The 15,490-nt window shown below is 38.0% G+C and overlaps 1 protein-coding gene across 6 annotated transcripts in view; it reads right to left on the reverse strand.

The window, feature by feature from the left end:
- Positions 1–2,010: 2,010 nt before the first annotated feature.
- The window catches only part of BMF (Bcl2 modifying factor), a 95,900-nt gene continuing 82,420 nt past the window's right edge, over positions 2,011–15,490 (reverse strand). For 5 of the 6 annotated variants that reach the window (XM_075192109.1, XM_075192108.1, XM_075192110.1 and 2 more), the window contains one exon: positions 2,011–11,582. In XM_075192109.1, coding sequence (XP_075048210.1) covers positions 11,484–11,582 — 99 coding nt within the window. In that variant the 3' untranslated portion in view covers positions 2,011–11,483. The remainder of the gene's footprint in view (positions 11,583–15,490) is intronic. The other variant, XR_012680153.1, reaches the window with a different exon arrangement.

The raw sequence follows: 15,490 nt of genomic DNA on the forward strand, positions 1-15,490 counted from the left end.
GATTCTGAACAACCAATTATAAGACAGTAAAATAATGAGAGAAAATCAATTAACAATATATATATTTCAGTTTTACATCAAAGATCAAACAACTCTTTCTTCTTTGTGTGTTATCTCTTTCCAGGCTTTTTGCCAATATCCTTGTGCTGCCCCCATCTTTGAGTCCTTGGGTTTTATCTTATCAAGAACTTTACTACATGTTCTTGGAATGTTTTCGTTGATGGAAACATGGCGCTGCGTGGCCAACCTTGAATAATTTGTCTTTTTAAACTGAAAATAATATCTGCTTAATTTCTCTTAAAGTCATAGCATAACATATTAGCATCTAAAGCTTAGCACATGATAGATATTAAATCAATAATCATACATTTCCACTCTAACAGGACTGCTCGCATAACCTGGCGCTTGCAGTAATCAGGCGCTTGCTGGCTGAGATTGGGGTGTTCGGCTATTACAGAGAAGAGGGATTGCTGTGTACCCGAATTGTATCTACCCAGGTCGGACGTGCACAGGTAAGATCCTGTCCTGATCGTTAGTCTGGGACTGATCCCGGCTATTCGCGCTAGGGAGGAGGCAATGACTGGCAGGGAAAGAAGGAGACTACTGCATGGGCACAATAGAAGGTAGTGAACAGCCAGGAGGATCAGGGGTAGAACACAGGGGGGAGGAATCGTGGATAGATCTGTGGACAATAAATATAGAAATAGTGCACAGTGTGACTAAATTTTTTACATTTCTTCTTGCAAACTGGTGAAGTGAGGGGCGCAGGGGGAGATGTGTAATCCAGCTCTACAGGTTAGAGAATTAATTATATGAGTGCACCATTATAACATACCTCTCAATGGTCCCGATTTTGGAGGGACATTCCGATTCGCGTGTCATGAAAGTGGCGGGGCTTAACAGGAAAGTGGGTGGCATTGCTCATTTGTGGGCAGAGAATGGGCTAAACGGGGTGTGGCTTATTTTGTCCTGCTTTTGGGACTCTAAATGTTGGGAGAACTGTGATAACCAGTAATCTCTAAGGAATATTTCTAGCACCTTGTTTAAACTATGCCACAATTTCTTATGGGGGGGGAAGAGTTTTCTCTGTACAATGGTAAAAGGAGCAGATATCAGTACAGTCCAGTTACATGATAGTCTGTAGTATAGCACACATGGGTGATATATAGTAACTACCCAAAATATTTGTATCTTCTACAATTATACCGCTTTCATACTACCGCCCAGGCAATATCCAGGGTATATGAACCCGGGATATTGCCAGGGGACAGAGGCGCCCCCGGATTCAAAATCCCGGGTAGACCGCGTTCATACTGAACACGGGTCTGCCCGGAGTCTCCATGGCAACATCACAAGAGGAGCTCTGATTGGCTCCTCTTGTGATTTTTTTTGTTTGTTTTTGTTTTGAACTTTAACATTGTGTCTGGTGAGACCCGGGTCGCACCATTCATAGTGCAGGCTTCCCGGGGCAGACCCGGGAATTACCCCACCAAAAGACCCGGGTATAATTCCCGGGGTCTGATGACCCGGGAATTGGATCTGGGACCATTCATACTGCACCTCGATCCTGGTCGTCTGGGCTTGAACCGGCAAAAACCCGGCTTTTTGGTGCAGTATGAATAGGGTATAAGTAGGATAAGTTTGTACAACATTGATCACTGTGGCATTCAAAAAGAATGCACATTTAGCATTCACATGTGCCTGCAAACAAATGGACAGTGTAATATGTATGCCTCAGAATGTTTAAATTTGGTGAAATCTGTATACCCTCGCTATACTACATAAATCCTGTACCTGTCTTAGGTTAGGATCTTTGTTTTCTGGTGCTTCACAGTTTTTGTTATTGTAGATAAGAAGGCACAGGTAGATGCCATACTCACCTGAACACTACATAATATTGTCTGACACAGCTGCCCTTTGCTTCTTAAGGAAAAAAGCAGAGTTATCATTATCTTTTTATGGACTTAAACTCACAATTTAAAACATTGGGACAATAATGACAATTTAAAGTCTTATATATACATATTTTTTTTTTATTAAAAAATGTACCAGAAACAAATATCAAAAATAGGACAGTGTGAATGAAACATAATATACAGTCACATTATACAAAGGAAAAATATACACAAGCAATGGAAGTCCTGAGATCACACATGACTAACCAATTCACCCCGTGCTAGGTCTGGAGCAATAGAGCACTGATGCCACAAACTATTATAAACAAGGATCATTCGATGCGCATTACTTCACTCAAGATCCATTATATCATTCTATGGAAATCATATCCAGGGGTGAAGTGGTTAATGCATTGCTACATTATCACTGGGTCTCTTCTCATGGTAGAAGTAAAACATGTGCTTTTCAGGACTATCCAATTGCAAGTATTATCTCTCAAGAAAATATAAGCACTAACAGGCTTATTAAGCTAAGGCACGACAATGAGCAAAGGCTTAACACAATCTCTAGTGTTACCTTAGAGATTGTGACTCAGAATACCTCAGGTGCTCATTAACAATTCAGAGCACAACCCGTTTTACGCACATAACAGTCTTGTTAGTTTTAGAATAATGCAACCCTATTAAAACCTGGCTGCTTCTAGTCTTTCACAATATATACAATTTCAACATGCCAGAGGCTTCAACAAGGGGTAGCAGTTATCAGAATTATGTTTATATTGGGATTTATGTACAGGAGTGAATCTATAAGGGTAACAGTCCCCACAAGCCCATTGACATGGATGAAGAGCACAGAACAGATTAAACAAATGTGTTACAATGAAACCTGTGCCAACCTACACTTGCCTGGCACAATGGCAATTGCTTCAGCCTGCATCATAAATGCTGCATCTATGGTGTAAGCTGCATATTTTCTTTCACAAGCCTAAAATGATAACAAAAAAAGCACAAAAGTAAACACTTGTTTGTAAGTGAAAGTGTGAAAGAACTCGGAATCATAGAACAGATCACAAGAGAAAGTTAAAACTGTGGAGTCATTATAGGATTATTTACACATAAAACAATTCTCTGACAAATTCAGGAAACATGGCGAAATTTTAACTTCACCTCAGTATAATTACACAGAAATCACAGACAGAAACTGCTGAACCAATAGTGATAATATACATGAAAGCAACTGGGAAAATGTAGATGATAGAAGATTGATTCACAGGTATTTTATCAACAGAAGTGCATGTGTGACTAAGGGGCCTATTTAAGATTTGTTTTGATTTTTGCCCCATTTTGTATCATCTGTCATCGCAATGATGGCGGATGACTTTTCGGGGCAATTTACTCTACAAGTCATGTCAGTAGAGTGCATCAGACAGGAGGCTATCCCTGTGTTCTAATGAACACTCTGTGTCTTTACTGGCCATGCACAACCTAGGGTCGCACATGCACATTTGCGTTAAACAGCGAAGGGGAGAGCAGTAACTCTGCCAGAAAAAGATCCGAAGATCTCCCCATAGGATTGAACAGCTAACACTATCTTCAAATGGCGATAGCCATTGGGGTCAAGCTCAGGAAAGCTAAGCTTTTCAGAGCTTGATCAAATTTCCCACACCGCAGTCCCCATTGAGTATTATGGGGATTGCTGGATTGTGCAGTACTTTGCCTAACGCAAGAGATATCTCCAATATTTGCTGTGTTAGGCTACTCTAAAATTACTATTTCACTGAAAAATGCCTGAACCATGTGGAAAAAGTTGTTTCCGCCCCTATGTCCTTGCCGCAAACACATACAACTAGTAATTAACATAAAACAGGTATCATACTTTCTTATGCAACATGGCTCTACCCACAATTCCTATACTGAAGATGTAACTGCACCTGTCACCCACAGAAGCCATTTTATGGGCTGATCCCAATATTCACAAGAATATAGCCTACCAATTCACTAGGAAGCAGTTTCTCATGAATATTTGGTCATGAAGTGCTTTGGTGAGGTCACTGGCTCCTAATGAATTGATAGACTGCCATCCCATGAATATTGGATCAGTCCGTAAAATGGCTGCCTCCATTGTGTATAGGTGCCAGCTGAATTTTTATCCTTCATTTTCAGGTTTTGAGGGATAATGTTAGTTGTTATAAACTTAGCATATGATCATCTCCGGTTGAGAAACAGTAATACATTGTATTTACTCAGTAAATAAGTAGTGAGACTGGAAAAATTTTTCAAAACGGGACCTTTTCCTGGTATATGTGCCATGAAATACAACAAAATAATTAACAAAGCACAGAAAGGTTTTAAGTTCTTAAATTCTTATTACTTAACTCCAACCAATATAAAAAATGGTTGTGGGGTTACAAATTATCATTAAAAGCTTATTTTCATTATTTCAGACAGTTTCACTGCATATAAATTAAAGAACCAAGTCCTAAATGTGACTAAAAATACATATTTAAAATTTATTCACAATAATAAAAATATACATACAAAGTAAAAACTAAAAGCCCCATTTTGATTCAGAGAAAAATGCCTTTGACCCGCCTATAAAAAATACAAAACCACAATGGATCATGCTTGGCTTTGGTTGAAGGCCAATATTTCAGAAGCAAAATAGTGATTACAATGGTGTTTATGAATTGTAGTTTTCAGAGTGTTGGGAATAAGGGGTATTTTGTGTGGGAGATCCACAAATTAGGATTCTAAGATCAAACTCAATCTTATTTACATAAGAAAATCAAACAGGTCAGTATATGAAACTCGTTCAGCTGACATTTGCTGCAGTCTTGCAACATCCTTAATTACTTTGCAGCTTGACTTCTGGAAGTGGGTAGCATGCAAGGAAACCATGGGTCTATTATTTAATTGATTTAAAAGTAACACTTGAGTAAAATGTAGTGAAAAATTAGTAAATCACTTTTCTGCGCTGTGATTTCCCAAACACAACTAATAAAGTAAATCTTAAGTATAATAAACAGAAAAAAATACTTATATCGGTTGATGATATGATTTTCAATTTCTTTCAAACGATCATAGAAATTTTCTGATGACAATCCAACCATGTAAAGACAAAATTATAATAGTGTAATACTGTATAGTACAACAATGTATGCTCCTAAGTATTAACAGTATATAGGGAATTTTTAGTCTCCAATCCGGATGGTTGTGACTATGTATTTCATCATATGTGGCAAATATATTCCAGGTAAATGGTAGATATATAGTGTGGGATCCCCCACAATTCAATCTACTTACACCATAGATTCTTTAAAATTGGCACTTCAAAGTAAGCTTTAACCTCCGCTTCTCCCTTATTCTTCAGAACTTCCCGATAAATATAAGAAACAGAGAGATATATCTCTTAGGTAGTAGCTAAAAACATTTATTGAGTAAAAACATAGATGTTCCTACCGCGGAGTAGATAGTGATCAGCATATCACATGTGAGCCATTCCCAGCGGGTAAATCGTACAACGATAGTGGTTAACAAGATATCAGTAAAGTCCGGATATCAGCTGCAAAGTTTACAGGACAGCAAGCTTGCAGGCTGAGCAGTCACTGAAGTCTCGATCTGAACGAGTCCCGTCTCGGCCGGCAAACACGGAAGAAACGCAGTTTACAATCACCGACTAGTTTCGATCCTATTCATTGGATCTTTTTCACCTACCTACCTACCATTACCTTGAAAAAGATCCAATGAATAGGATCGAAACTAGTTGGTGATTGTAAACTGCGTTTCTTCCGTGTTTGCCGGCCGAGACGGGACTCGTTCAGATTGAGACTTCAGTGACAATCTAGGTCTGCCCCGTTGTGTGTGATCAGTGGCAAGAAATTAACTTTCTTCATGTTTTTATTGTATTCAAATTGTGTGGGAGATAATTGGGGCTCTGTTAAAAATTAATTAAGAAGGACTTGTATATCATGCTAAAAAAAGAGGATTTATTTGAAAGTAAAAGGGGATAGAAGAATTTGGAGTCTAAAAGTGCTATAAGACAAGATGCCATGCTCTGTGCCAAACTTATGATCTGACAGTGTAAAAATTAATCTACAGAAAAGAAAATATCTACAGAAAATCCCTACAGTATTTCTGCACAACCTAACAGTAACACAAAAACATAGACATGTATAGTGGCTTAGCATTAAACAACTGCAGGAATCAATAACAAAGGTTGTGTATTTTCAGGTGCGATAGCTCATGGGATATGACAGAATAAACCATGTGGAATACGAACATTGGATGTATTTCCAAAGTAATGGAGCTATTTCATATTTGTTTGATGTTATATAGTTTTACACTAAAATTCCTGCAAAAGGAATTTCTTATGCTACAGTAGCAAAATAAAACAATATTCTTTGTTCAAATAACTTAAGTATTATCCATTAATGGTTTTAATGCAAGTTTTTTACTATATTAGCCACTGTTCCATATCTTGCATTGATGAGATCTAATAGGATCTCAACAGCTATATGCAAAGTTTGATACATAGCTGAACATATATAGCAGTAACTGTGCAATTGAACAGTGATTCTAGATCTATTAATGGCCAAAAGAGATATATAAGAAGTAATTTGCACATCTTCACCCAAACTTCCAAAAAACATTAATTATATATTTTGTTTGTTTTGTGGGGCTTTATATTTTATTGCAGGGGCACAGGAATACCTTCTGTTCTTACCTTCTGGCTTTTAGAGAAAAATAGTTATTAGAAACTATTATTGTACATTTTGTATTTAAAATAACACATATGTACAAAATATGTCTTCATCGAAGTAAGACATTCACAAATGTAATAAAACATGTTTTATCTCCAAGATACTGTTGGGCCTTAGTTACAAATGGAACTGAAAAGCAACATTAAAACAAAAAGCTACAAGTCTGAAAACAAAGCAGCAAACATTTCTTTCTGTTTTGAATAATGTATCTCTTTAGATTTTCAGCCTCCAAGCTCCTTATTTATAGATTAAAGGATAATTCTTTCCAAAACTTAAGAGAATTGCCCGGGATCACAGGGTACTCCCCCAGCTATGGGGACTGGCGACGCAGTGTTCCATATCTGATTTTACAAAAACCTACTCAGTTATGCTTAACAATACTCTTCCACGTGGGCACATCTACTGATGAATACCTTCTCAGCTATTCTCTCTAATACAAGTCCATAAGCATTTACAGAGGGGATTATAAGTCCAGTAGTAGCAATAAAACAGACACTACACAAGTACTTGTCCCTATTTAGGCTAGACAGTCCTGGTTTGAGGATCAGGAATTTTGTCCCAATCACAGGACAGTCGGGAGGTGTGCCCTGCTGAAGGGTGCCACTTCAATGTTACGCATTACATGGCAGGTGGATTCCGTGTTGAAAGGGTGTTTTTAATGGAGAGGAAGGGGGCTTGGGTGTTGAAGCATTCCGCCGAGAACATGGCACAGACCCTACGTGCCGTGTCATGGCCGCTTTGTGTGTGCACACACACACTGTCCCAATTAGGGTAATCTTAAAGTTGGGAGGTATGCTTGCATTGGCTTCTCTTTGTATAGAATGATGTACAAAAAAAATATGAATATTTTGGTAAAAACCAAGAGCACAATCCCTGTGCAAAACCCCATGCTTGCCCTGATCTTAGCACTCGAAAGTAACACAACCCATTTACCAGTGTCAGACTGTGCTATGCAGGGCCCACCAATATATCAATTTGCCAGGGCCCATTGTTGAGTTGAAGAGAATATATTGTACGCAGCAAAAATATTTTATGGTATAAATACATAATACTATACTATACAGATTTATTTGGTTAATTACTTTGTAATATCAGAGGACAATAACATTATTTGAACAATGTTTAAATATCGTTGTTATAAAGTAGACTTTATGGACTAACTTAGGTCTGGGGTCCACAGGAGCATCTTCTTCAAGGGCATATCTACAAGGTTCGCAGCGGTAAAGCTGCCTGTTTGGCTGACGTGGGCCCATCAGGAAGCCCCAGGTTGCACGGTAGCCAGAATTCAACTGTTCAAAATTAAATTCTGCTCAGAGGGGAAGGGACTCTTGTGTTCCCTTCCCCTTTAAGCAGCAAGTGAAGTGCTGAGCTGCACATAGCAAAAGAAGAAGAGGTGGACAGTGGCTCTTTATGGTAAGTGAGGGGGTGTCCCTACCTAAAATTATTGTTAACTTCTACAAAAGTTTGGTATGTGGCCCACAATATGCTATGTCCTTTAGTGGCCTTAATTGCTAGCGATACCAAGGATGGCATTCACCCATCTTTAATCATACAAGTCTACTAAAACATAATACACTTATACATGACCAATGCTTATGTAGTCATCACTACCTATAAATTATAGATGCCCATTCACATTTACATATTCAGCTATCCACAACTGTCACAGGCTCACTAAGCTGCCTAAACTTTTATCACATAGTTTATTTATGTGTATTTACAGAGATACAACTGCCTCAGAGATAAGTCAGGTGCACAGTTCCAGTTGTGGGAACACTTATCAGCATTTTTGGAATCCGGGTTGTCTGTTTTCTGTGACATGAAGATATCTCCATCTGTAATCACCATTGTTTACTTTCTTATGGGTAACAAATGCAACACAGTACAGCATAACAGTTGTAGGATTCTCCTCCACACTAACTGTATTAATCTAGTTTCAGAATGAATCTGATATTAGGAAACACCCAGTCACATGGGAACAGAAAGCTTAAAAATTGAGTGTATTACAATGCTCATATATTATAGGTAACTATGGAGGTAGCATTGTACCTAAAGGCAAATTATGGTTGACTTGGCCTAACTTAAAACTGGGCTCCCTAACAGTGCAGGTTTTCTGGATCACATGTGACATAATTAACACCACCTGTGGATCTGTTACAATGTATCAGTCAGTAATGAATACACCTGTGCTCCAGCAAGGAGATATGGAAAACCTGCACTGTTGGGGAGCCCTGAGTACTGGGCTTGGGAAACCCTGCAATAGGGGTTGGTTCTACACCATTGTCATTTATAGGTTATTATTTTTTTTACAATATGTTTAACATGTACATGTTAGACACTGTCCAAATTCCAATTATACCTGCAGATCTAAAATTGATTTCTGATATTCAGGATTTAACTATCCAGGATTTAACTAGTCACAGAAAAAAACAATCCTGATTGAAACTGTTGATTAGCATTTAACAGTAGTCACTGTATTTTCCACTGGCATATTAAGTGTCATTGTGTTTTATGTCAAATGTTTTCAATAATATTGTGGTTGATTTGTAAGACATCACAGTGCTCCACAGCACTGGACAGTGGAGAAAACAGGGACATACAAGTTAGACAAAATAAATGCAGACATGAAAACTAAGGGTTACATTCTAAGTGGAAGAGGGTACAGCTGGAACAAGAGGAGCGAGTGTGGCTCAGAGTGGAGATTGGGACAGTTGTAAGGGTGCATTTTGTGGGTAGTACAGGTGGAAGTAGAGCAATCATTAATAAAGAGATGTGTTTTCAGTGGAATATTTAAAGATTTGAAGGCTGTGGGAAAGTCTGACCAAGTGTGGTAGGAAATTCCATTAGTGAGTAGCGCCACAGGAGGTCTTGTAGGTGGGAGTGAAAGGTGGTTACCAGAAATGAGGTTCAGGTCAGAAGTTGATCTGTTTTGCCATGACATTTGAGTTGGATTGACAGATGGGTGTAAAAACACAAGTAAAAATGCATGCCAACCTCAAGCATATTAACTATAGAACTTCCCATGCATTCTGGTTGGCCAATGAGATACACCCTCAGACACCCAGGTTTTTCAGCCAACATGCAAAATCATAATTTTATCATGCAGACCAATGGTAGTAGTTTGGGGTTTACACATGCTGAGAATTAGGTTGAAAACTATCAAACAGGTGTGACCAGATTGAAACACAACCTGTGACATTTTCATTCTACATAGGCTACACATTGTACAAGAGCCGAGTATTTTTATATTACAAATGAATACCACCGTTCACCCTTTTCTGCTTGATGTTTTCATTGTGTCCAATATAAAACATAAGGTTGATTCCTTGGATTTAAGTTATACCAGTAAAACTGAAAGACTGAATTGTTTTTAATGATATTAGGAAAAGTGAAGACCTAGATGAAGAGCCAGGAATCCTGTGTAACACATATTGGAATATGTAGAACTAATAGCTTGCCTTGGACAACCTTTAAACATTTTACATTAGGAATATGGTATATTAGTTCACAGCTCTTGTAGCACCGTGGTTTGCTATACCTGCTACTCAGTGAGAGCACTAATGTGTAAACACAACCAAATGCATTACACTTATGTGAACTTTGATAAACCCTTTCTCAATATTAGTTCACTATGTACAGATCACCTGAATTTACCTGTGCTGTAAATCTCTGAGAAGTGGTTAAAATGATGGAGCAGTTCTATCATTGATTACAAGCAACAGGTGGCAAAATGCTATAAATATTATCTAATAGATGGTGATATATACATACATAGTAAAGCTAGTGTCCAAACTATGTCATATCCCCCTCTCCAATTACAACATAAACAGTATAGAGTAAAATCACATGGTACACCATAAATGGTTGAACTATGTGTTCATTTAAAAAATTGTAATACGCTGTGTTGCCTTTTATGTTAAATGTATACTATAATCTCTATCTATAAATCACATGTATCTTAACAATGGGAGATACTTTGTTAAAACTCAAATTACAGCATTTTACACAGTCTGCACTTATTATGGTGCTATTTTTCATTGCTTATTGAAAACTGGATACTGTTGGCCTTTTTTGGTTATTACAGATTATGAACCAAAAAGGTTTTGAATGGAGCTCTCTTGACAATGGGAGTACTTATTTCATTCATGGAACATTCTATGACATATGCTTATATTTCTCAGTACTAAAGAAAATATAGAACAACCTCATGAAAACTTTAGTATCCAAAACTGCTACCCCTTCTACTAAACTAGAAAGGATTTCTGTATATGAAAATATTATAGAACTGTGTATATATTTATACACACATATGTAGACTTCTACATCATGCATTTTCATATGAAATAGGCACATATCCGATAAGTGCTCTATAATTTACATTTTTCTGCCATGCTCACACATTTTACATGGTCAAAGCAATGCAACTATTTCCCAAATGATCGTTATTGTGTATTGATATTTGAACCCTTTTCTGTCCTTCTGACCTGTACCAGTTGCAGAAATGGAAATCTCCTCAAACAGATTTTTGTTTTGGTTATATAAAGCCCACAATACAGTCTTACAGAAACATTAAATGTGTCCGTTTTGTTCATTTACCCATAATGCTTCATTATACTGGTTATGTCTGCAGGCATAAAGACAAGTGGCTTCCTCAACAGTGTTTGACCAGAAATCCCTGATGATGCCAGAACATCCGCTTACGGAAAGTTGTGCATGAGACTGTCCATGAATCCTCCTCTGAAACAGATGCAGGATCATCCAGTGATTTAATAGTAGTGATTCATCCAGTGATTCAATAGTAGAACTGATCTTCACTCGTGGATGATTTTCACCTCTGGACATCGCCCCTATCCCTGTCATGATGTATCGCCAAGTTGCGAAAGAAGATCAGAATCTGGAACCACACTTGATTTTGGTTCTGCTGAACCTGCACAGAAAAGGAAAATAAATAAATAAATCTACTACAACCCTACACAAGAACCTTCTATCTGCATAAAAGTGATTAATATTAAGTACCAATTTATATCAGAAGATAGAAAAAAATTACATTCAAAACATTTTTAGGGACTGAAATGCGACATTGCAACTTTTCATTACATTGTTTAACTCTGCTGGTTGTTGTTTCTTCCACAGGGTGAAAGTGAAAATGTACTGCATGAGAAGCGCTTTTAGTTTCACTGCTAGTTGTTTTATTCGGTTGTGATTTCACAATTTAATTAGCACTAGAGATTACCAATATTCATACTTGTCTACTCTCCTGGAATGTCCCGGAGACTCCCGAATTCCGGGTAGGTCTCCCGGACTCCCGGAAGAGCAGGCAACTCTCCTGCATCCTGCCCCCGCCGAGCCTCAATGATGTGATTCACCACGAATCGATTCATTTTTGCCACGCCCCCGCAAAAAATTGTCAATTTCATCAAGGGGCGGGGCCAAAATTTCCCCTTACCATTTGATTTCACATCTGCACTTATTTTGTATACCTTGTATGCCCTTGATTTATGTATGCTTTATTTTCCCCATAGTCTAGCACTGTGTAACATTCTCGTGCTTTATAATTCAACAACAACAACAACAACAACAATAATGGGCAGCACGGTGTCTTAGTGGTTAGCACTTCTGCCTCACAGCACTGGGGTCATGAGTTGGATTCTCAACCATGGCCTTATCTGTGTGGAGTTTGTATGTTCTCCCCGTGTTTGCTTGGGTTTCCACCGGGTGCTCCGGTTTCCTCCCACACTCCAAAAACATACTGGTAGGTTAATTAGCTATTAAATTGCCCTTAGTCTCTCTTGATCTGTGTGTGTGTATGTTAGGGGCTTTAGATTGTAAGCTCCAATAGGACAGGGACTGATGTGAGTGAGTTATCTGTCCAGCGCTGCGGAATTAGTGGTGCTATATAAATAAATAGATGATGATACTACTGGATTTATCACAGCTGTGTAATGCTAACAAACCCCACAAACTAAAAAGTGTTTGAGCAGTGAGAGAAACCCTTTTGGATTTATTATAAATCCTTAAATGGTGTCAGTCTTTTCAGAAGTGTAGTCACTATCTTGTGTATGCTAAGGACATCATGTACAGAATTGTGTAATATTTTGCCAATTTATAATGAAACTATAATAATAGAACTGTCCTCAAAGGCAAAATAAGGCTCTTAAAGAATTTGGAATTTACATTGTACTACAACATATCACAACAAATGTATTATATATACCTTAAAATGAAACGTACAGAATTGTAGAAATTGAACTCTTACAGGCAGACAAATTTCATTGTCAACATTGGAAACTTATATAGTATGACTGCAGATTTCAGGTTAATGTGGAACTGTCATCAATAATTAACATTTTCTAATTTAGTGTCCCATCATGCACAATCCATATGCTGGATAGATGTGCCACAAATACTTTATTTTTAGTTATAGTCCTTATTATGCACTTTGCTGGCAGTTTCTCCCTGATAATCTAAGCATTAGAATTATCAATCCTTCTAAAAGGTTGATGACATTGCCCATAGCAACCAATCAGATTCTAGCTATCATTTTCTAGAATGTAGTGGAAAATTATAGCTAGAATTTGATTGGTTGTTATGAAGGTATTAGAATTTTTGATAAATTGAAATTCGACAAAGTTAATTACTTCACATTACCAGGAAACAAGATACTGGCTAAGAACGGTGTATACTTTCATTCAGTGAGGTACAACATAGAACTGAGTGATACTGATGGAGACACTACAGAAACATGCCTGTATGTATTAATTGATAAATTAAATTGGCTGTAGCAATTTCTATTCATTCTTGTTAAGTGGCCCTTTCTGGCATGTTATCACTCTTCCTACAGTAAAGTTATATATAAAATAAATGACATAACATAAAAGTACACAAGGTAAACTTAAATAATATTAAAATTTTATGCAACTTTATGGCTACAAATATTTGGTTGCTGGGGCACTCAACACACATAATAATAAATATATTTTATTTTTGTTAAAGAAAATGTGTCTGGTAAGCTAATAAGAACTGAAGCTATCTCAAGTTTTGCTTAATTACTTTTAAATAGTGTGCATATTGTCCTGGTACAATTCTTTATGATGTGAGACAGCAACTTTCTTCTTGTACTTATTAGCAATTCAAAATGTATAATGCTATGAAGACGAGAAATCACTACACACAAGTGCATGATTTATTAACTAAAGGAAGCACGCCTACCTGTTTTGTGTCCAATCACAGCCTGTTATAAGAAAAACCATATCTAAAGACAAAGTGGGTTTACCTGTCCCAGCAGACTAATGCCTTTCTTTGACATTTGAAACTTAAACAAAGATACATAAAGTCCCGGGTCCTGATGGCACCCACCAATATGTGCTAATGTAGCCAACTTTAGACATAGATAGACCCCATAGATTTATTACCTGGCACCAACAAGTAAAAAAAGGTATAAAATCACAGCTAGGAAACTGAAGTTCAGCAAGCTTGACATCATTTCTGGTTAAATATTGGAATATTAGGATGTGCTGTTCAGAAATACAAACTTGTGGCTTTTTAAAGGACTGGTACTGTTGAACTGATCTGATTGGCTACAATGAGGTAAGTTATAAAGTGGATCTTGGAAATACAGTTGATGTGGTATATTTGGATTTCTAGTAAGCACTTGATGCTGTTGTACATGGCAATTTTACGGTACAATACATCTCTAGAATGTAAGTACACATGAGCGGGGCCTACTATACCTTTTATCTCACGTCTGCACCTCCTTCGTCATCTGCGTCTGTACTTGTTTTCTTTTTATGTGCGATTGTATATTGTCTGATTTGTATCACCAGTTGGCGGATCCAGGGGGTGGTCGATCGGGGCATGCTTCCTGCAACTGCACACTATGTGCAGGTCAGTGTTGCTGTCAGTACAGACAGGCAGACAGAGAATCCTGGCCAGCTGCTCTGTTTGTGTTTTAAACAGAGTCAGAGTGGCAGACAAGACGGAGTTTTGTGGCGTCTTACAAATAAACGAAGATGATGAGTAGACACCTGTCTGAGGAAATAGAAGCAGAAGATTGTTCTATATGAAATATGTATAGTTGGCTACTCTCTCGGAATGTTCCTGGGAGACTCCCGAATTTCTGTGAGTCCCCCTGAACTCCCAGGACAGCAGGCAAACGTCCCGAATCCTGTCCGACCATTAGTTTAGTGGTGGGGCTTATGACGCGATTCATCGTTTTATCCGCCCCGCTATAATTGGCTAAAACTGTGTGATGTAATTTAGGGGTGGGGCCAATGGTGCAATTCCTGTAGTCCCGGTCCCACGCACCAACCTTTCCCCCAATCTCCCGGATGCCAGCTTGCCCAAGTTGGCAAGTATGATATGATGATTGGGCTAATGTTAATGTACCACAGAGTTAAGTCTACTTTTCAGTATCGTTACTACTAACCTTACAAATGGCCTAGAAAGTAAAGTGTTCTCATTTACTGATGACATAAAAATATGTAAGCCTATTAATTAATATGAACAGTCTTTGTATCTCCACTATGTCTTTCACATAGAGAGAATGGAGTGACTAGCAAACTTAATTATATAAAGGGAAATTCACATTTGGGTGTTTTTTTTTTAAATAAAATAGGGGGGTGTTTTGTTACTTGTACACCCCTCACCAGTGGTCACTTCTGTTTCTAGCTGCTCAATCCGGGAGAGAGTGAGTGCAGTGCCTGACATGGTGAGGAAGAATACTTCCACTTCCTTTCCAGTAACGACACAAAGGAGCCCAGAAAAAAATATCTCACTCTACACTCCATCTACAATATAGTACTGCAGAGTGGTCAGTGACCTGAGTGCTGGGGGAGG

The sequence above is a fragment of the Mixophyes fleayi genome, chromosome 12 (genome assembly GCF_038048845.1).
Source record: "Mixophyes fleayi isolate aMixFle1 chromosome 12, aMixFle1.hap1, whole genome shotgun sequence".
Lineage (NCBI taxonomy): Eukaryota > Metazoa > Chordata > Amphibia > Anura > Limnodynastidae > Mixophyes > Mixophyes fleayi.